This window comes from Danio aesculapii, chromosome 17 (genome assembly GCF_903798145.1).
Source record: "Danio aesculapii chromosome 17, fDanAes4.1, whole genome shotgun sequence".
Lineage (NCBI taxonomy): Eukaryota > Metazoa > Chordata > Actinopteri > Cypriniformes > Danionidae > Danio > Danio aesculapii.
In genome coordinates this window covers 2,948,326-2,972,370 of record NC_079451.1, presented here as the reverse complement: position 1 = coordinate 2,972,370, position 24,045 = coordinate 2,948,326, and the positions used below count along the sequence as shown (strand labels likewise).

At 37.9% G+C, this 24,045-nt stretch overlaps 1 protein-coding gene across 2 annotated transcripts; it reads right to left on the bottom strand.

Annotated features, from left to right (window-relative positions):
- Positions 1-1,500: 1,500 nt before the first annotated feature.
- Positions 1,501-23,657, bottom strand: jdp2a (Jun dimerization protein 2a). 2 transcript variants are annotated; one of them, XM_056476922.1, is made up of 4 exons: positions 23,488-23,657; positions 7,517-7,734; positions 3,939-4,043; positions 1,501-1,900 (listed from the first exon to the last, which is right to left on the bottom strand). In XM_056476922.1, exons 1-4 carry the CDS (start codon positions 23,576-23,578, stop codon positions 1,715-1,717), a joined length of 600 nt encoding a protein of 199 aa, XP_056332897.1. In that variant the 5' UTR covers positions 23,579-23,657; the 3' UTR covers positions 1,501-1,714. The 2 variants fall into 2 exon arrangements, with proteins under 2 accessions (XP_056332897.1, XP_056332898.1); XM_056476923.1 differs by lacking the exon at positions 23,488-23,657 and adding an exon at positions 10,644-10,748.
- Between the last annotated feature and the right edge of the window lie 388 nt (positions 23,658-24,045).

Here is a 24,045-nt window from a genome sequence, read left to right as displayed (position 1 = left end):
TTCAGCTCCAACCCCAAAAACAACTAAACCAATGAAGTAGGATCTGAAGGAGCACTTGGTAATTAATGACAGGGGGATTTTTGGTCAAGTTTGCAGCTGAACTCTGCAGGAAGGTAGATCTCCAGGAACAGGACACTCTCCAGGAACCAGGACACTCCTGGTTAAGGGCATTTGATTTAAACCCATGCAGGTGCTCCGCCAGTACTGAACACTTTTGTGATGTAATCAATGACACCGTGTCCAAACTACGTGACATGACATGCAATCAAAAGGTATCAAAAAATATTTAAAAAAAGGTCTGAGAAGTTTTGTCTTATCCATCTTGCATGTAGCGTCCACTACTGGCAGAGCACCTGAATGAGTTTAAATCAAATGCCCTTAACCAGGAGTGTCCTGGTTCCTGGAGAGTGTCCTGTTCCTGGAGATTTACTTTCCTGCAGAGTTCAGCTCCAACCCAAAAACAACTAAACCAATGAAGTAGGATCTGAAGGAGCACTTGGTAATTAATGACAGGGGGATTTTTGGTCAAGTTTCCAGCTGAACTCTGCAGGAAGGTAGATCTCCGGGAGAGCACCTGAATGGGTTTAAATCAAATGCCCTTAACCAGGAGTGCCCAATCTTGTTCCTGGAGATCTATTTTCCTGCAGAGTTTAGCGTCAACCCCCAAAACAGCTAAACCAATGAAGTAGGATCTGAAGGAGCACTTGGTAATTAAAGACAAGTGTGTTTGATCAAGGTTGCAGCTGAACTCTGCGGGAAAGTAGATCTCCGGGAACAGGATTGAGCACCACTGCCCTAAACCTCTTGAGCACTCTGGAGCTATTACCACTCGGGAACCCTTGAGCACCCGGGAACTACCTAACAGGATTGGGCACCACTGGTTAAGGGCATTTGATTGAAATCCTTTCAGATGCTCCGCCAGTAGTGGTCACTTTTGTAACGTAATCAATGACACATCTAAAAGAGTATGAGATGGAGGGAAGTTAGCGAGTAAGGGCATAAAAATTGGACTGGAATGCAGCCACGGACACGAAAGAAAACCAGAATTTGACACCATCCATCCGTGACACTTTCACTATCCCGCGATCTGACGTGATATCTCATGGTAAACATTGACAAACTGTAACAACTAATTTGCTATAATAATAAAACCAGAAAAAACGGTTTTGCTGATTGCGTCCACAGATTCTGCGCTCCTATCGGTTGTTGGTTTGAAGTTCGTCGCAGTTGAATCACACTGCAGGAAACCTTCTGAAACTGCCAGAACTTCCGAAACTTCAGAAAATCTGATCTCAACGGCCAATAAAGTGGCGTTCAATGAACGTGTCAAACCAACACCACAGATTTTAGCCTATGATTACAGGAAACTTTTCCCAAAATTTGTCTCATGTCTGAAATTGCACAGTGTGAGCAGGGCTTGAGACGATTCTTTCCAGAATTGAAATGGACTAACAAACATAAGGCACTTCATGACCACATACACACCTATAAAAAAACACTCCTGAAAAGTTCTGTAACTGCCAACGCACAGCCCCAGTTTGACAAAGCCATCCGCCGCTGTGTTTTTGTTTTGTTGAGTCTCAGATCTCCGACCTCACAGGTCAGAGGACGCCATTCGCTCTAGCCTAAAATGTCCAAGTGCTTCGAGCCAAGTGCTTGAGCTAGCCGGAGACGAGCTAACCTGTAAACAGTGATGTGAAATGTGTGGTTTTCCTCATTTGGCCTCCGCCTGCTCCAGGAGCGGATTGGCCTCTTTCTCGGGGGTCTTGACGCTGTCCGTCCTCACGATGCAGGTGGGCCGGTGGCGATTGAGCATCAGTATGAGCTGCTGCCGCTCGTGCTTCAGCTCCTCGATCTGTGCTTTCAGCTCCGAGTTCATCATCTCCAGGCGCTCCGACTCCTTCAGCGGGAGAGTTGAGGATGCATTAGTACCAGTGCTGGGTGTAGTTAGCTGCAAAGCAACTACTTACTGTAATTCAGTTACTTCTAACTGATAAAGTAATTTTTAAGTCACTTATTTAAATGTATTTGAATAAATAAATGACTGAATTAATTAGGGCTGAACGATAAATCATATTTAGTCAATAGATCGTAATGTTTCATATCAGCATTCTAATAAGCAGTGACAATACATACTTTATTATCAGGAAAATCTCAACACGTCATAATCCTAATAACTCAGATAAATCATAATAACTCAGTTAAGCAACATGTTGTCGAGGTTGTGTGTTTATTAATTCTGTTTAATGAAATAATGGCAGTTGAATCTTCTGTTTATTCCTACGCTATAAGGATTTCCCATAGGCTGGCATTTCACCCTGGGTTTCTTCAGAGCATATTTACTAACGTGAACTAATATTGAGGAATACTTGTGCGGCATTTGTTGAACATACTTTGACATTTACTAAACCATTTGTTGCAGCTGGAAAGGCATCCGCTGCGTAAAACATGTGCTGGATAAGTTGGCGGTTCATTCCGCTGTGGCAACCCCAAATTAATAAATGGACTAAGCCGAAAAGAAAACAAATGAATAGTCCATTTTTAAAATCCAAAATCATGTTTGTTAACATTAGTTACAATTACACGGCTGTCTGGAATACTCAATTCTGATTGGCCAGATTTTGAAGTATGTTATTCCGAGATAACAACTCCTGTTTTCGTTTCTGTCAACTATGAGTTAACTAGTTTAACTATTACAACTCCGAACAATGTTTTGTGTCTAATTTTTATGTTTTGTGGCAAGCAGCCATGTAATAAGTAGGATAAAGTACATCCAGACGGTTGTTATCGCGGAATAAATCCCTTCAGTCTAAGCCTATCAGGCTTTATATATAGTTAACATGAACTAACAATGACGAACCTTATTTCCATTAGTTATTATAAAAAAATATGAATACTGTAATAAATGTTTATACATTAGCTAACATTAACTAATACAACCTTAGTTAGCAAAGAGTTCAATTTCTATTGTCTGTGTTGATGTTTTTGTGGATTTTATGTATTATTTTATGTAGTCAAGTGATTGAATTGCTTACTAAGCAATTAGGTCACTTTTCAGACGAAGTCATTTAAATAGTAATTTAAGTACAGTTTATTTATAAATTAATTACAAGAGGATCACGTGCTTATGATTGCTTGCAGCTGGTCCTGCAGTATCCAATTTATGATTCACCAATCAGACGATTCCCAAGCCACTATAAATACCGAGTTCCATATAACAGCCATTTTCGTTTTGAAGAATCCCCCCTTCCACCCCTACTCCTCCTCCTTTCCTAGATGGTTGACATGGTGGCCCATTGGATAGCACTGTTGCCTCACAGCAAGAACATCACTGGTTCTACTCCTTACCAAACCAGCCGATGTTTCTGTGTGGAGTTTACACGTTCTCCCCGTGCTCACGTGGGTTTCCCCGGGTTCCCCGGTTTCCCCCCACCATCCAAAAACATGCAACTTAAGTTAATTGACTAATCCAAATCAGCACCATAGACATGCTCCTCTAAGTAGTTATCTCTTAAGAGCAATCCCTATCTGTTCATTAGCTACAACAGCAGGGGAGTTCTTGAGATCTACCTGAGCTCAAACTCCCCTCTCGCCTTGCAAATGTGAGGGAGCCCCGGGCTCGAGGATCTTGAGCTCAGGGCTCTCTCCCGGAACAGAATACCAAACAAGCTTTATAATCAATCAACAGCTAAGTGTGAACTCTTGAAACACCATTTTAATGATGTAATTAGCAATGAATTACATTTTGAAGTAACTTACCCAACACTGATTAATACTGCATGTTTGTGCTACCGCATTCAGAGTGAATCAAAACTGTATTTTCAAAATGGGGTGTTGTTCAATAGTTTCAGGACAGCTTTGATGAAAGGTGGTGATCCACTCCAAATGTTGACTACTCTACATGTTGACTCACTACTGAGACTTTTACCTGGACTTACCTTCTGTAGATACTCGGTCCGCTCTTTCTTTTTGTTTCGACATCTGGCTGCCGCCACTTTGTTTTTCTCTCGTCTTCTTTTCCTCCGCTCTTCCTCTTCATCTTTCTGCATGAAAGACAACAACAAAAACAAAATGTCTCACCCTCAGGTGGTTCCAAATCTTTAGGAGTTTCCTTTTTCTGTTGAACACAAAAGAAGACATTTTGAAAAATGCTATAAATCCGTAACCAGGAAAAAACAAATACCATGGAAGTCAATGGTTACAGGTTTCGAACATTTTTCTAAATATCTTATTTTGTGTTCAACATAAAAAAGCAACTCAAACAGGTTTGTGACAAGTGAAGGATGAGTAAATGAAGACAGAATTTTTTTTTTGGGAGAACCAGGGCTCCCACTCTTTCATGGACACCAAACCTAAGGATTTTCAGAGACTTTTACAATCACTAATAATTTTATTAGTGCATAAATAGCGTCATGAAAGTCCTTCCTGCATTTAACATTTCACTCACATGTATTTACATTATAATCACATTAAAAATTCATAAAATATCAATGATAATGTTTTGAATGTGATTTTTTTTTTTAAATTTTGACCGTTTTAATCAGTCATGTTTAAGAAACTTTAATACAATTAAATATACTGGTAATAATCAAATGCGGTTTATGAAATATCGATCAAATGCATTATTTGTCATTTCTTGCAAAAGATTTAAAGGGCATTTCACCCCTTTTACAAGATGTAAGATAAACCTTTGGTGTCTCCAGAATGTCTCTGTATAGTTTCAGCTCAAAATACCCATCAGATCATTGATTATAGCCTCCAGAATCTGCCCATTTTGGTGTCTGAGTACATTGTCGCTGTTTTTGTAGCCTGTGGCTTTAAATGCAAATGAGCTGCTTTTCCCCGCCCACCACTCCGATGTGCATGTCTGCTTCTCATCATGCGTTATGTCAGATAAACAGCAGTCAGTGATAGAGACGGACTCTGATGACGCTGAAACACAGCCCATTAGCCAAAAACACCAAGTAAGTTTATTGGATGTATTTGTTGTGGAGTTTATTCAAGCCTTTCTGAAATTATGAGTCTCACACAAATGCCGTTTGCAGTGCTCGCGCGCACGCGCACACAGACACACACACAGATACAAATACATATATATATATATATATATATATATATATATATATATATATATATATATATATATATATATAAAGAGTTCAGATTTTGAAGTATGTTATTCTGAGATAACTGTTTTCGTCTATAAGTTAACTAGTTTAACTATTACAACTCAGAACAATGTTTTGTGTCTAATTTTTATGTTTTGTGGCAAGCAGCAATGTAATAAGTAGGATAAAGTACATCCAGACGGTTGTTTTCGCGGAATAAATAAATAAATATATATATATATATATATATATATATATATATATATATATATATATATATATATATATATATATATATATATATATATACACAAAAACCTGTAAATGCCGTCTGGAATTTTCTTCTAAAATGAGTATTTTTATCAGGCTCTCTAGTGTTTAGGTTCAGTAATTTCAATTTTATAGCAAAGAATGTTATTTTCCTGGTTTTCAAAATGAAATAACTCAACATAAATAAAGGAGGCTGAGAATAATGCTCATTTTCGATGGAAATTTCAGATGGCATTTAGAGGTTTTGGCATCTGAACTCTTCATATATACATTTACTGACACCATGCGGCCGTGGTGATTATAGCGGTTAAGAATTACAGCAACTGTATTTAGTCTTTATTACAAACATGTTCTGTTTTAAAAGTGTTTTAAACTCGCATTTAATCACATAAAAAAAAATCTGAAAAAAAAAAATTGCTAAAAAAATGTGAAAAAATGTTCTGTGGACGTGTGTTTAGATGGTATTATAGAAACATGGCACTGGTCAATCAATCGGCGAATGGGGAAAACTACACTCCTACGTCACGTTGTGGTGGGCCTCAAAACCACTGGGATTTGAGTCCTATTTTAATAAAAAAAGAGACTTATTGTCTTTATAAAATGAAAGCGACTTTGAGAAAATCTCAATATTATACAGGCTTTTTCCATGGGAAAGCTATTAAACATTTCTGAAAAGATTGTTTGCGACATGGAAGAAAGTAAAGTTGTATTTGTCTGTAATAAACCTCACTGCGGGTCTTTCAGTTCAATTCAATTCAATTCACCTTTATTTGTATAGCGCTTATACAATGTAGATTGTGTCAAAGCAGCTTCACATAGAAGATCATAGTAAATAGGAACAGTGTAGTTCAGTTTGTAGTGTTTAAGTTCAGTTCAGTTTAGCTCAGTTCAGTGTGGTTTAATAATCACAATTTAATAATTTCAGGTCTCTGCTGATTATGTAAAAAGAAACCCTGGACTGCTGGTGATTACGAAATGCTTGAGTCTTTGTCAGGATTGACTAATAATAACTCGAGCTGTGGGATATAAAGAAGAGTTCTTCAATAAATATCATTCAGTCAGGCTACATTAGCATTAGCCATTTTCTCACCTCTTCATTAAACAGAGCTATTCACAGCCTTTCATTAGCTCCATTTAAAGCTTAATTTACACTAAGATTTAAAAAGTCACTACTGATACTATACTATTATCACTAACATTCAACTAAATGAAACCCTGCGAATGTAATGTAAAAACCCCTGAATGTTTATAAACGTGTGTTCACATTTAATCTTACAGTTCTCTGTCATTTAGCTCAGTTAGCAGTGAGCTAAGGGCTATTATTAGTGAGGTCTTCGTGTGTTAGATTTGCTCTAAAATATTTCCTTGATTTGTTTGTGTTATTATCGTGTCTTTTATAAGGTTTTCTGTATCTCCAGTACAGTACATAAAAAGATCCAGCGATTTCATTCTGAGTCAGTCAGTGTCTGTCCGCTAGATGGAGCCACTGCAGCGTGGTCATGAGTGTAAACAGCACTGTGCAAGATTCACACACTGCAAGAAAACACCACAAGGGGGCGCCAGTAATACTAATAATAATTCACAATCAGCATTCTTCTGCCTTTTTCAGTCAAATTTAGGCACTTTTCAAGCACTTTCCAGGAGAATTTAACTTTACCAGCGCTTCACAAGTGTATCAAGATAAATATATGTAATAATAATCCATAAATACATACTTCATCACATTATATCAGAAGCTATAGCTATATATTGCTGCAAATTGGCGTCACGTTGGCACAGTGGGTAGCACAATAACCTCACAGCAAAAGGGTCGCTGGTTCGAGCCCCGGCTGGTTCAGTTGGCATTTCTGTGTGGAGTTTGCATGTTCTCCCCGTGTTGGCGTGGGTTTCCTCCAGGTGCTCCGGTTTCCCCCACAGTCCAAACACATGCTATGTTGAATCGGTTATGCTAAATTGTCCGTAGTGCATGTGTGTGAATGAGTGTGTATGGGTGTTTCCCAGAGATGGGTTGCAGCTGGAAGGGCATCCGCTGCGTGGAACATAGGCTGGATAAGTTGGCGGTTCATTCCGCTGTGGCGACCCCAGATTAATAAAGCGACTAAGCTGAAAAGAAAACGAATGAATGAAAGTTTGCTCACCTCAGCTTTGATCGGAAGTGTCCGCTTGCCCAGTTTTCCCAGTAGATGTAAAGGGGACAGCATGGCCCCAATGTGGCAGAGGTCTGCATATTTCAGGTGTTCAGAGAGTGTGGTGGCAGAAATGCCCGCTAGAGGGCCCAAACTGGGCAGAGAGCCCGCCGTCACTGAGGGGTCCGGGATCTGACCGGGCATCATGTCACAAACACCCGCGACCACAGCTGAATAACAAGAAAAGAAAACAGCAGAGGATGCTTAGTAGACTGTCCAATGCAAGCAAATCAGTCTTTCGAAGCAAACTAACTAATATTATGACTAAATAATTAATATTAACGCTGCACATTATATCAAACAATTATAGTTATCTTGACAATGGTATAAGCAATATCCATATCACAAATAAGATCAATAAGTAAACTGTATGTGTCAAGCATTTGTCTGCTATATGCATAGGTTGTTTATCCAAATCTGACCAATCAGATGAGGACTTTACTATCTTTTACTATCTAAAATGACAACAGCCAATAAGAATCAGAGTTTCCACTGAGGTTTTCAATATTTTATGGTGTTTTAAAGTCTAAATGTTTTCACCTTGACTTTTTAAAGATTTAATCAGCTCCGAAAAATGTCTCTTACATGTTTATTTAAGTATATATTGTATAAAATTCCTGATAAAATAGCGTTTGCGAGCTGGTCATATCGTTACCGCAACATTCAACACCAATATTGCATATTTTCCTAGTATTATGCGGCCCTAATTAATATTATAACACATTTTTCTTAAAAACATTGTGTAATTCTTAGTGTGCTGCATGCAGATGAGTGGGTTTGACAAACCACCTGTAAGTGACACACTTTTTTCCTCTTCATATGCATCGGACACCTTCTTATGAGCATCACATACTTTGTGCAATAAGAAAACATTGAGCAAGTGTTCTGCACACACACACAGGTGAGTGGGCTTGACATGCTCGGAGGGAGATGAAAAAACCTAACATTAAAGTAATATACTGCTAATCTCTCATGAACCTCACTTGTTGTAAGTCGCTTTAGTTAAAGAGTCTGCTAAATGAGTAAATGAAAACTGCACAATATTGGGACGAAAAAAATATGAAATTGTGATATTTTGATGTTCTGCAACATATATACACTCACTGGCCATTTTATTAGGTACACCTATCCAACTGCATATTAACGCAAATTTCTAATCAGCCAATCACATGGCAGCAACTCTGATGCGGAGTATAAGAATGGGGAAGAAAGGTGATTTAAGTGACTTTGAAAGTGACATGATTGTTGGTGCCAGATAGGCTGGTCTGAGTATTTCAGAAACTGCTGATCTACTGGGACTTTCACGCACAACCATCTTTAGGGTTTACAGAGAATGGTCCGACAAAGAGGAAATATCCAGTGAGCGGCAGTTCTGTGGGCGCAAATGCCTTGTTGATGTCAGAGGAGAATGGCCAGACTGGTTCCAACTGATAGAAAGGCAACAGTAACTCAAATAACCACTCGTTACAACTGAGTTCTGCAGAGGAGCATCTCTGAACACACAACACGTCCAACCTTGAGGCGGATGGGCTACAGCAGCAGAAGACCACACCGGGTGCCACTCCTGTCAGCTAAGAACAGGAAACTGAGGCTACAATTCACACAGGCTCACCAAAACTGGACAATAGAAGATTGGAGAAACGTTGCCTGGTCTGATGAGTCTCCATTTCTGCTGCTGTCAACAACATGAAAGCATGGATCCATCCTGCCTTGCCTTGTATCAACGGTTCAGGCTGGTGGTGGTGGTGGTGTAATGGTGTGGGGGATATTTTCTTGGCACACTTTGGGCCCATTAGTACCAATTGAGCATCGTGCCAACGCCACAGCCTACCTGAGTATTGTTGCTGACCATATCCATCCCTTTATGACCACAGTGTACTCATCTTCTGATGGCTACTTCCAGCAAGATAACCCGCCATGTCATAAAGCACAAATCATCTCAGACTGGTTTCTTGAACATGACAATGAGTTCACTGTACTCAAATGGCCTCCACAATGACCAGATCTCAATCCAATAGAGCATCTTTGGGATGTGGTGGAACGGGAGATTTGCATCATGGATGTGCAGCCGACAAATCTGCAGTGACTGCGTGATGCTATCATGTCAATATGGAGCAAAATCTCTGAGGAATATTTCCAGCACCTTGTTGAATCTCTGGCACGAAGGATTAAGGCAGTTCTGAAGGCAAAAGGGGGTCCAACACGGTACTAGTAAGGTGTAGCTAAAAAAAGTGGCCGGTGATTTTATGTTCAAAATATCAAGCAGGCAGCTACAAATCTCTGCTAAAGGGTTAATAAGAAGTGCAGTGCTAGATATGCCAGAGTAGCCAGTTTCTGTTTGTTCATTTACAAGCTTTGCGGTCATTTGTCAATACAAAAATCACAAAATCAATCCAAAAATGACGTTATAATGGAAGAAAAAACAGCCACGAACATAATTAAAGGGTAGTAAATTTGAACAGCACACAAGAGTCAACTAATTAAGTGTAAAATAACATTGTTTACAGTAGCCAACACTTGAAGTGGATCAAAACCTTTCGTCAAAGTCTTAAAACAGTTCAACAAACACCAAATAAGTACAATTAATCTTTGTTAAAGCTACAAATTTAATAAGTTCTTCTGCCTAAACATTTGAAACGCACTCGAAAACTTACAGTTATGGGTCTCAAAGAATTATATTTCACTCTATAGGTGTTAAACTTTGTTGTAATAATTGTAACCCCAACTCGAGATTGTAGATCATTATAGCATCACCGATGCTGAAACAATATGGCACAGCCATAAAACAAAGCAAATCATGAGGAAAAGAAATCCTAAAGTAATGCCTTTAGTGTCCTAAATCAATGATTTAATAACTTTACCAAAATAAAAGTCCCACTCAAAACACAACCAATGCAGGAAATCCAACAAAACAGCATGATGTTTTATCCCGATCCTCAATCTGTCACTAGAATCCATTATCAAACAGACTGCAGCAAACGACACACATTCCTTCAAACACATGCGCTGTCAACTCTTTACATAAGACATCCAGAATCTCTCTCCTACATCTGACAAACGTATAGAAATGACCACTTACAGACCCTTGGCAAGAGAAGCTGCTCTTTTTTTTCACAAAACTAGACCCAGACACATTCTCCGCTGAGAAGCCGCTGAGAGAGGAACTGAGCGCCAGCCAAGGTCCGCCCTCTGCCCGTGTTTCCTCCGTCCAAATCTGCGTACAGTTCTGCTGTCAGCCGAGAGGAATGCGGCCGCAGAGGAACAGGACAATGTCATCGGCCTACACCAGCCCTGCTCAAATAAAAACCTTTCAGATGCACCAAGCATTCTGTAGCTTGAGGAGGGGGGGGGGGGGGGGGGATACGATTTCCTTTAGAAACCTTCTTAAAACCTGCTCAAATAGTTTGCTCCCTAACTAAAGACCAATGTGCTTCTTGAAGAAACAGCGAAAAAAATCACTGCCATATGTGAACGTCTGCACAGCACTTCTGACTCACAGGAAGCACTTAATTAGTCATTGCTAAGGCAAGCTATCATTGCTCTTACTGAGAGTAAAGCCGTGGTCAAACTAGAGTTTTAGCATGTCAAATTGTGTCGTATGGCACTGTGAAAAGGGGTGAGATAAAACAAGATGATAAGACATCGATAATGTAAACGATTGCTCCACATTTCACATTTCTGTACAGAGAGCTCAGGTTTTGATTACGGCTGCAGAAAATATGGCAGATTCTTGTTGAGTATTGCGATGACGATATTTCTTACAACATAACATTTCCCTAGAACAATGCTGTAATAATGATATTAAACAGGTAAAAGATCTACACTTAAAATTTGTGTCGAGGTGCAAACATCACATACTTTAAAACACTATGAATGAGTGAAAACCTCCGCAGATATTCGTACTCTGATTGGCTGTTGTCGTTTTCCGCCATTAGCGTTTATTATCAGCTCTGGGTTCAACTTTGGACTTCAGCCTATAGTAGAACAGCAACTACAGCAACTTGGATATGGAGCCAGATCAGTCTCAAAAATAATACATTTACTAAATAAAATTCATACGTTCACAACAAAATTAACATTTATAAAATCCAATTTGTAAATTCAAAACACGATTCATAAATACACAAATCCAATTCGTAAATTCAAAACACGATTCATAAATACACAAATCCAATTCGTAAATTCAAAACACGATACGAAAACACACAAATCCAATTCGTAATTTCCAAACACGATTCAAATATACACAAATACAATTCGTAAATTGAAAAAACACGATTCAAAAACACACAAACCCATTTGTAAACTCAAAATATGATTCAGAAATTCACCAATCCAATTTGTAAATTGAAAACACGATTCAAAAACATACCAATCCAATTCGTAAACTCAAAACACGATTCAAAATCACACCTATTTAAATTCGTAAATTGAAAACACGATTCAAAAATACGCAAATCCAATTCATGAATTTAAAACACAATTCAAAAACACAAATCCAATTCGTAAATTCAAAACACGATTCATAAATACAAAAATCCAATTCGTAAATTCAAAACACGATAAGAAAACACACAAATCTAATTCGTAAATTAAAAACACGATTCAAAAATACACAAATCCAATTCGTAAATTCAAAACACGATACAAAAACACACAAATCCAATTCGTAAATCTAAAAAACATGACTCAAAAACACAAATCCAATTCGTAAACTCAAAACACGATTCAAAATCACACCCATTTAAATTCGTAAACTGAAAACATCTGATTGGTCAAATTTAGATATTACATATTCTATTACCGCGATAACGATTATCTAGCAATATATTGTGCAGCGCTAGGTTTGATGTTGAACTTAGGAACGCAGTGAAATGTGAAAGCTTGCGTTTCTGGTCCTATGCATTCACATGCGTATGAATGGAAGTCTACGGGGTCTATGCGTGGCGGCGGATTTAATCATTTAAACAAACCCCAAGTAAGCCTCGTCATGTGACATTTGATTTGCGAACCGTTAAAAGTGCAGTATGAAGGATATCTGCAGGTATTTTCTCGAATAATTTTTGAATAATGACAGAACTTTCATTTGGGTGTTCATTTAGTTTGGGTAAACCCAGTAATGTAATGAATTACATTTTAAATGAGTGTTATTTTATTACAGTTACATATAGTCAATGTAATTGTGTTACTTATGTTACAAATATAGTTTTTGGAAGAAATAAAATGCTTCTTAAATAACATTTTCTCCTGCAACTTCAGTTAATAAGCATGCGCTTTTAAATTGCTGGAGAACGCCATCTGAAATGGCTGCTGTCAAGAGTGCTTGCTTCTTCAAGTGGAAATACAGACATTAATTTCATTGAGCGTAAAAACTCAAATATTGCTGTGAAATTCAGTCAATGTACAGCCTCTAAAACAGTGTTTCCCAATCCTGTTCCTGAAGGCACACCAACAGTCCACATTTTCAACCTCTCCCTAATCAAACACACCTGAATCAACTCATCAGAACATCAGAAGAGACTCCAACACCTGAAGTTAATGGGTCAGAAAAGGGAGACATCCAAAATATGTACTGTTGGTGTGCCTCCAGGAACAGGGTTGGGAAACACTGCTCTAAAGAACTTGCGGCTGCTTTTAACTTGACCAGCGACTTGTTCAAGCACTTAAACAGAAAACATTCTATGACAATACTCCTCACCAAGGAGTGAATATTAAATATTAAAAAGAGTTTATTTCGTATTGCTTTTAGGTATATTTTATATGTTTTAAAAGTAACTTCAAAGTAAAGTAATCAGTAATGTAATCAGATTACAATTTTCCAGTAGTAGTCAGTAATTTGTTATCTATTACTTTTTTAAAGTAACTTACCCAACACCGTCCAGGATCGACACAGATGTTAATCCAGTAACATGTCCTACTTGGTGAAATCAGGTTAGATCAGTGTTTCCCAACCCTGTTCCTGGAGGCACACCAACAGTACATATTTTGGATGTCTCCCTTATCTGACCCATTAACTTCAGGTGTTGGAGTCTCTTCTGATGTACTGATGAGTTGATTCAGGTGTGTTTGATTAGGAAGAGGTTGAAAATGTGTACTGTTGGTGTGCCTTCAGGAACAGGGTTGGGAAACACTGGGTTAGATAATAGAACCACTTTAAACTATCATATGAGCCATAATCGTTAATTAATAAACTACTATTTATTGTGGTGTATGTTCACAATTTTATAAACAGACCCGAGATTCTTTCATTCAGAAAGATTTGCAGAGTAATTTGTGCTTTAGATAATGATCAGAATGCCAAAACTACAGGGTGTGTGATATTTGTAGTCTAATATGATATGGTAATAGTCGTTTAATGCTATATAAGCTTACATTATTGAGTATATCACTCACTTTAAACGAAACAAACACATATTTAGAGAACTAAAGCTTTGGCGGTGTGATGAAGCCTAATAGACTGCAGTTAGAAACAGCCTATAATTCAAGTAATGAAACCAGAAAATATCCTCGGCAATCCATATGGCAGTGTTAATGACGTACTGAATGATGTTAATTGACTTTTTTATTTAACTCTAAATAAAGCTGAAAGAATTATGACCCGAAGCGACCGTGCAGAAACACACTTCAACACTCTCAGATGGTGTGAAGTCACTTTATGTCAAATAACCCTTGTGTGTTGAAATGCCCATCTGAGTGAGCGTCTGAAGTGAAAGTAGTCTGTTCCACTTACGCTCTTTTACTTTCAAAATCACTAGTGTGTTTGAAGAAGGGCTTAAACCTGACCTTAAACTACAGGGCTGTGGAACGCTTGATTCTGATTGGCTGTTGAATGTTTTAAGGCATGCTGATCTAGGCAAACCATACAGTATATAGTTACGACGGATGTTAATGTTATTATCATCTTCTCGGACATCGTCATCAATATAATTGTATATATATATTGTTAATAAATATTGTACACAATAAACAATGGTGTTTACTTACTTTGTTTCACAATTATTGCGATCGAGACGGGCGAATGGGGAGCGTTGCTTCCGATCGCCATTCAATATAATAGACTGAACAGTGTTCTATCATTTATCACAGATGATCAGTCATTATTATCTGTAAATATCGCAGATACTCGTTTGCTGGCCTTGCTGAATGATCTAAATTGGACAGGTTTCATTTATATAATTGATTCATCAATTTATCATGAATAGCAAGTTAATATAAGCAAGAATACATCTTTATATGTAATAAATGTTTAACACTATATTAATATTTTAATATTAATTTTAATATTTTAATATATTTAATATTTTACTCAAGCAATTTGATAGTATTTGCTTAATTTTCTAATAACTTTATTAGCGATTTCCCACATCAAACACTATAGGAATTTATAGTAAGCAATATATTGTTTTTAAACCATAACGTACTGGTAATTTGTTGTAATTATAGTTGCAACAAATTTAGCATTACAAATTAACTGATAATAATTAATTAAAAACAATATATATATGGTTTGAGCCTCGGCTGAGTCAGTTGGCATTTCTGTGTGGAGTTTGCATGTTCTCCCTGCGTTCGCGTGGGTTTCCTCCGGGTGCTCCAGTTTCCCCCACAGTCCAAAGACTTGTGGAACAGGTAAAATGTCCGTAGTGTATGAGTGTGAATGGTTGTGTGTGGATGTTTCCCAGAGATGGGTTGTGGCTGGAAGGGCATCCGCTGCGTAAAACCAATGCTGGATAAGTTGACGGTTCATTCCGCTGTGGTGACCCCAGATTAATAAAGGGACTAAGCCGAAAAAGAAAATGAATGAATGAATATATATATATATATATATATATATATATATATATATATATATATATATATATATATATATATATATATATACACACATATATATATATATATATATATATATATATATATATATATATATATATATATATACACACATATATATATATATATATATATATATATATATATATATATATATATACACATATATATATATATATATATATATATATATATATATATATATATATATATATATATATATAAATACATATACATATATATATGTATATATTATATATTACTAAAAGACAAAGTAAAAGATAGTAGTTTATAATCAGATAATCAGTTAAGATAAAATAATACATAAACTATATTATATACTGTTTAAATGATTAACTATAGTAATTAATTTTAATGTGACACATTATTGTTTGCTTTTTATATTTTACAACAAAGCGATTTTAATCAATTATGATAATATTAAGATCCAGAATTAGTTTATTACACTTAATCCTGCAATTAGACGGTCTGTTATGTTTTCTTTGTGTATGTGGACACTTGAATAACGTCATAAGTGTTTAACCTATTATTTTTATTTACATAATTTAAGTTCAGAAACTGCGAGATGTTAAAATATTCGTTAAGATATAATAATAATGACTGAAATGGGAAATCATATTTGTGAAACTCAATAGGTGGCGATAATGCTCCTAAGGAGTTAGTAGTTACCATATATGATTTGCCTAGATCGTTTGTGCCTGAAACGTGTGCGGTTCTGCGGGTCTGCAGCTGGATATATCTCATGACTTCAGTTACTTTACAGTGAAAAATCACATCAAAACACAACAGAAGGCTTTATATTAGATGTGTAAGAAACTAGTCAACACATTGAGGGCGAAAACTGGTGACTGTCGCTTTAAATTCAAATGAGGTTTTTCAGAAGAGGGCGGAGCTACAAATGCCTGTGTGTCAGCATAGTGGCAGATTCAAAAACAAGACTTACATCCTATGCTAATGAGGGTGACATGGTCACTAGTGGGCGGAGCTTTCCCCCTCTGATGACATGTACAAAGGGAGAATGTCAATCAAAGTGTTTCTGCAGACAGTTTTCTCAAGTGTGAGGATAAAAGATAAAACTAATACATTTTTACCATTAGAGGCTGGTAATATTTACATGACGAAATCTTAACTTAAAACCCTAAATAACTCTGTAATCGGGATTATTTTTAAGTGTGATTGTGTGCATTTCATGACCACGTAAGATGGCCTTGGGGAGGTGTATGAAGTGTGTCGCTTTCAGCCTACACACAACCCCGCACACTCAATCTACACAAGCCATCTCACTGAAAGCCCCAATGGAAAAACCGTTTCCACCGTAAAAACTTCGAAACTTTTAGCACACTTCCAAATGAAACTTCATACAAGCCAGTCAAGACAAGTATGTATTGAGGGAATGACAGCATGACGGATTTGGAAAAATAAACAGAATACAACACTGTTCTCTTTGTTTAGGTTTTGACTGGAAACTTCTATAGAGCGCTGCGATTCAGAGTGGGCAAAATTACCCCCCGCTCCAGCCGATGTGACCGTTACCACCTTATATTCATGTCATACTGCATTAACACAGGATAAATTAGGTTGACAACAAGACAACTGATGAATAAAGATGATTAAAGTCCACAAAATAATTCCAATACTCAATTCAGAAGCATAGTAAGAGAAATGATGTTCAGCTTTTAAAACCAAAGTGACTTTGAGAGTTTAATAGGATGTTGTAAGTCACATATCTCACATTTTTCATGCCGTCTTCCTACAGTATATACAGCACTGAAAATCATTGCAAATGTTCGCTGTTTCACATTAAACGCGAGTGAAACTCATCTAAGCAAACATTTTTCAATCATCAAAAAATTTCAAGCGGTTTTTAAAAGAAATATGTTGAACTGCTTTAAATAAAGCACACGTCTTAAAGGGTTAGTTCACCCAAAACTTTCAAATTTACTCACTATTTACTCTCAGTGTTATGATCCCCAGCGATCTAGCGGCTGCACATCATTGGTAAACACACAGTTCGCTAAAGAAGAGTCAGTTGCACCATGGTGCATTTGGTATTTACATGGCGGACTTTGTAAATGGAAAAACTGAACGCCTCCACTAGCGAGAAAACAGTGAAACTGAGCATCTGCAGCGCGAGGATAAAGAACGAGCCTCCTCCATTCAGCCTCTTTACTTTCTCTTTACTTTCTTGGAACAAGGAAATGGTGTTGTACGCACTCCACTGAAGACAATCATTAGCCTACAGATTTAATTTCGTTTGTTAAGCGCAAAGATTTGTTTCTAAACTATTTCTAAATTCAGTTCTAATCTCCAGCAAACTAATAAATGAATAATAATAATGAAGTGCGGTCAAACAACTGAGTTATATCCAAACACACGTCCTGTTTTTATGCCCCATTTGGTGATGTAGATGTCTCCAAAACCCAACAGGTGGACAAATCTAAACTTGTTTTAATTAAAACAAATATAAATCTGCATATAATAAATAATACTGCTACTAATAATATTACAAAAATGCTAATTGTCATGAATAAACTGAAAAAGCCCACAGAGATAAAGCAGGGAGGTGTTTATATTTATGTAAAAAATAATTATTTTTGTAACATTTTAATCTATTTTTTATATATATATGTAAAGATATTTGTGTGTTGCTGAACATCCTGTGTGTATTCAGCAATGTGTAAGCGTTTGGACCGAATAGATTCATAACTAACATGCTCTGCGCTGGAATTTTGACCTGCTTTTAGTTGGTCAATGGCGCGGTCTATTTCAGTTCCTCACAACAGCAATGAGCCAACAATACGCCTTAACACACCTCCTTTCTAGACCAGCACACCCATGAGTCCACAAAGTGGTGCAAATGGATTTGTATGGAATAAAATCGCTGTCATTAATATTTCGCGCGTAAATAAAATTCACGCATCCGTAATTATAAAATCGTAAAGGAAAACGGAGCGTACTCGTAATTTTACGAGGCTACAATTCCAAAATCTGCGATTAGAACAGACACAGATAGGACATTTTGTTTTTCTGTTTGTTTATGACTGATAATTTTACGATGGGTGTACTTTACAAACACGAATTACAGTTTCTCCACGGACACGAAGTCCTGATTACGAGTACGAATCAAACAGCGAGACTTCACTGTCTAAATTACGTCACCGCTTCCACAGGCATTAATAAACAAGCGAGAGTCATCGATCATAACGGCGCGCCTGCTGGACGTTCGAGCTTACACACACCGTCTCAGATAAGATTTCTGTTATTCCCTCTTTGAGAAATGTCCGTCATGAGCTGTAATAAAGGTTGAGACTCAATGAGGTCCTATTTCGCTGTGTTTCTTGGACATTTTACTGAATCAAAATTAAGAACGGGCCGAGGATAGAGAGCTAGCATAATGTAAGTTAACGTTACAGGCAGCGAGCGCAGAGTCTCTCAGTGAATCACTGAACGGTGTTTAACTATAACATGACATATGTTGATTAAGTCACCTGCTGTATTTTATTCCATAGATTTGCTATTCAAACAATTTAGCGCAAAATGTTAAAATTACTGTTGCACTGGTCTGAAAATAGCAACACAACGCACCGTACACATCTTGCTGCTTATTGCGATGGGTGTATGATGGGGCTCATAGTCTAAGTTTAAGAAAGTTTGTGTATTTAAAAGCAGGAGGCTGTTTTGGAACTTTGTGAGTTTTGCTTACTTTTTGTTTGGTTATTTGTGTTCACTATGCACCACTTGTCATTTCCTTTATCCGTCTATGTTTACATTTTGTGATGACATTTACAAATGTCAGGTGATGACATTGTCTTTTTTGTCAAAACCTCCCCAAAAAGAGTATTTGTTTGGCTTGGAATAGCCTTCTGCTAAAGATCTTTGTGTTCATCTTTGCTTGTAACACTTGGAGTGACAGAGACAACGTTAGGATCCAAGTGCAGGTTTATTCGGTAGTCAGGCAAGCAAGGGTCGACACAGGTGCAAACAGATGAATAAAGACAAATCCAGAATCGTAGTCACTATAACAGGCGAGAGGTCGGAAGGCAGGCAGTGAACAGGGACAAACAGACAAACTTGGCAAGTGACAAAACACGGAGAAACAAGACTAAGGAAATCGAGTTGAATTGTCACTTTACAGGTAAACAAGACTCGGCCATCTGAATGACTGCGTGTGCTGCTTAAGTACTGTGGAAATCAGTCCAGAAGCAGCATCAGCTGTGGGAGTCCAATCAGTGGAGACTTGGAGCAGGTGTGTGTGTGGGATGACTGAATTTGCAGTTCATAAGATGTAGTCCATGTGAAAGTGAGTGCTTACCAGCGACCTCTGGTGGTTAGAGATCGCTGGTAATTATGACTTTGCTACAGACAAAAAATAAAACCTCATTTCAAATTAACTGTATTTTCACTGAAACCAAATCTAAGAAGTATCGGAATCGGTACTCGGCGAGTACACAAATTAAAATACCTATACTCGTATCAGTTTGTAAAAAAGTGGTATCGGCTTATCCCAAATTACTACAGTATTATCTTAATGTGGGTGTGTCTGTGTGTGTCTAGAAGAGAAGAAACGATATTTCAATCTGAATTAATGGTATGGGTCAGTACAGTGGCTCAGTGGTTAGCACTGTCGCCTCACAGCAAGAAGGTCACTGGTTCGAGTCCCAGCTGGGCCAGTTGGCATGTCTGTGTGGAGTTTGCATGTTCTCCCCTACAGTCCAAACACATGCGCTATAGGTGAATTGAGTAAACTCAATTGGCCGTAGCATATGAGTAACATACGCTGGGATAGTTGGTGGTTCATTCCGCTGTGGTGAACCCTAATTAATAAGGGACTAAGCTTAAGGAAAATGAATGAAAGAATAATGCTATGGCTTTTTACTCTCTTTTCTTAATCTATGTTAAGATGCTTTGATGCAATCTACATTGTAAAAAGCGTACTCTAGTAATAAATACCGACTTGAATCATTGCGGTTTGTTCAGCGACTCTACTTGTGTGGATTTAACTGTGTGTCTTAATCAGCATTCCTGCATCCGTCAGTACAATAAAGGTCAGTGTCACTCGCTGCATTATGCATGCAGTCATAATAGCACTGTTATGCAATGAGAAGCGCTTTCACACATTGCTTCCAGATTTTAATCGCCCACTTCTTTTTGAGTGGAACTGAAACCCTTTTTTTCAGAGCAAATGAAAATGCTTGCTGGGCATTGTTTCTGCACCAGGAGCACCACAGTTCATTTCACTTTGCTTTCATGTCACTTGTAAATGTTTGCAGTGGTGAAGCTTTGAAATAATGTTGTAGGCATGGGCGTTGCTAGGCCTATTTTAGGGGGCTGTAGCCCCTCTAAAACTTTAGCGATTAGCTCATAAACTGTACACTAAATTATCGCCTCAGTCCTCTTTAAATTTGATATGAAAACGGCGGCAGAATTCGCTCCTCCCCGTCTTTTGTTTTTCATTTGATCAGCAAACCACAGCCGTGGACAGCGAGAGAACGAGATGTGTGTTTATTGATAAAGTATTATAATATCTGCTTCTTTGCAGTTCTTTGATATAGATAACCTTGTATCACCTGTATCCCAATATCACGGAGGAGCAGTCGGGTTTTCTCTGCGTTCACCTTATCAGCACAGATGTGTCCTCTAGCGATAAATGTAACTCTTAATAAACATTTCTCTATTTCAAATTGAACTACCAATATTAAACACTTTACAGTTCGTGTGGCATCAACTATACGGTCTTGCACAGAAAGGGTTAAATACAGTGACAGAAGCACTTAGAGAATGTACTCGTTTTAACAGTCACTGAGTTACTGACAGAGATAGAAACATCAAGTGTTGTCCAGTATTATAAAAATACTTCAGTCAGCGCCAATAGCCTAGTGGTTAAGTGCGCTGACATATAGCACACCATGGTGTTCACGGCGACCCGAGTTCGATTCCTGGCTCGACGTCCTGTGCCGACCCTTCCCCTCTCTCTGCTCCCAATACTTTCCTGTCTGTTCTTCACTATACTATGCCAATAAAAAGGTTATAAAAGAAAATAAAAATATTTATTATTATGATTCACATCGTGAAATATGTGAATTAGCCTGTAAGTTTAGAAATATATATTTATATGTGTGTCATTTAATTAGAAAAGTGGGAGCTTATTTATTTAATACATGGAACAAAAAATGCCCTTGAATATATAAAGTGGTTTTTATTACAGTAAAACAGGTGGGTTGAGCTTATTTGGCTCATTCAGAACTCAAACGGCTATGCCTGTGTATAAAATACAGTGGAATACTTGTATACAACCCATATTAAACAAACATTTTTTAGAGTATTACTATTAAATTACTACTTATAAAATGTAATATTAGACTTATATATATATATATATATATATATATATATATATATATATATGTATATATATATATATATATATGTATATATATATATATATATATATATATATATATATATATATATATATATATATATATATATATATATATAAATATATATATATATATATATATATATAAATATATATATATATATATATATATATATATATATATATATATATATATATATATATATATATATATATATATAATTTTGTTCACCTTATAACCCTGCTAAAAATTCCAGCTTAAACCAGCCTAGGTTGGTTGGCTGGTTTTAGCTGGTTGACCAGCCTGGTTTTAGAGGGGTTTTGGCCATTTCCAGGCTGGTTTCCAGCCATTTCCAGCCTGGTCTTAGCTGGTCAGGCTGGACAATGACCAGCTAAATCCAGCTAAAACCAGCTTGACCAGCCTGGTTTAAGCTGGACATAGCTGGTTTAAACTGGGCTCCCAGCTTGTCTAGGCTGGTCAAGCTGGTTTTACCTGGTCATTTTCCAGCCTGACCAGCTAAGACCAGGCTGGAAATGGCTGGAAACCAGCCTTTAATTGGCCAAAACCCCTCTAAAACCAGGCTGGTCGACCAGCTAAAACCAGCCAACCAGCCTAGGCTGGTTTAAGCTGTTTTTTTCTGTAGGGAAGGAGCTGAGCCCACCTAAAATGAAATCCTAAAATCGCCCCTGGTTGTAGGGTGTGCTGAAAGACACCAGCATTGAAATTAGCAAGACAAGCACTAAAACATAGCTACCTTACCAGCATACTGTTTTATTCAACAGGGTTTATTTCCCACATCTCCCCTTAATATAATTTCATAACATAACTCTAAGTAAATTCTATATAAGGGGATCATATTATTGATCAATGACTATCAAAGTTGTTCACAGTTATGGTGCTAACGTTGTTTTGAAGTCAGAAAGTACCATAGTAAACAATAGGCAGAGTGTCACAAGTTATCTGAACGAATGTGCGGATATAAAACCCACTTTATCTCAGTTCCAGTACACTATACGCAGTGATAACGTTGAATGTAGTGCACTAATAATCTAAAGGGCACTTAAATGTGAATGTTGTATTTGCACCACGCCCTGCAGTGACTCAATGAGATATCCAAGCGGAAGTTTCTCTTATGTAACGCACGAACTTATGTATAAGCGATGTTGAGTTTGTCAGTCCCGTGTCCTCATCCTCCTCACTATCACCTAGATAGTGACATGTGTACGAGTACAGACGGACACGTTCAAATTAGGTTGCATTTAAAGTGTGTAGCAGAATGTGTGGTGCTTATGAAGTCGCTTATTTTTGCAATGTAACGTTTTGTTCTGGTATGCATCCCTCTTGGGATGTGTCTTCAAACCTAGCGCGTTCCCTGTGTGGGATGCTTTTTTGCGCATCTCCGCGGCGGAAGAGCTTGCGCGTGCACTCGGGTGGTGTCTCAAAACCTAGTGCGTTCCCTGTGTAGGATGCATCTTTTTGCGCATCTCCGCGTCCGCGGAGATGCGCAAAAAGATGCATCCTACACAGGGAACGCACTAGGTTTTGAGACACCACCCGGGTGCACGCGAGAACACCGCGCTCGCGCAGCGGTGCAACTGTGATGCGCAAAAAATCGCGCGATTCAGACACGGCCGTGCAAAACCAAAACTCGAAGCAACCCCCTTGCAAAAGTTGCCAAAGTTGTCCTCTTACCTGACTTCGGCCTCGAGGTGAGCGAGTGGAGTCCCTTTGTGACGTCAGCCTGAGGTCGCGAGTATATCTTAAAAAGCGGGAATCGTTGCATCAGCTCTGATCCCTGATCCCCCCGATCGGGAAAAGCGAGGAATGCGGAAGTCGGACGTCAGCAGGGAGGATGGAGAAATGAAGTGCAAGGGAAAACACACATGGAGAAGTGCAGAAGTGAGGAGCAGGGGCTCGCTCCACCCCTTAGAAACCAGAAAACAAACATTCCGGCCCGCCGTCTGGACACGCGGACGAATACGAGCTCCTCTGCTGCTGACTGAAGTGTCCAAATGTTATGATGATGTCGGTCACATCTTCTTTAAAGGGGTAGTTCACACAAAAATGAAGATGTCTGTCAGCGTTTTTTCACCCTTCACTTGTTACAAACATGTTTGACTTTCATTTCTGTTGAAGTCAAGGAATAGGGTGGCTTGAGAAAGCTAGCATACTGTTATACTGCATACACTTATTATTCCTCCGTCTTCCTCTTAGACTTTTAAGAACGCATCTCCTCCTAGACTGTTCATA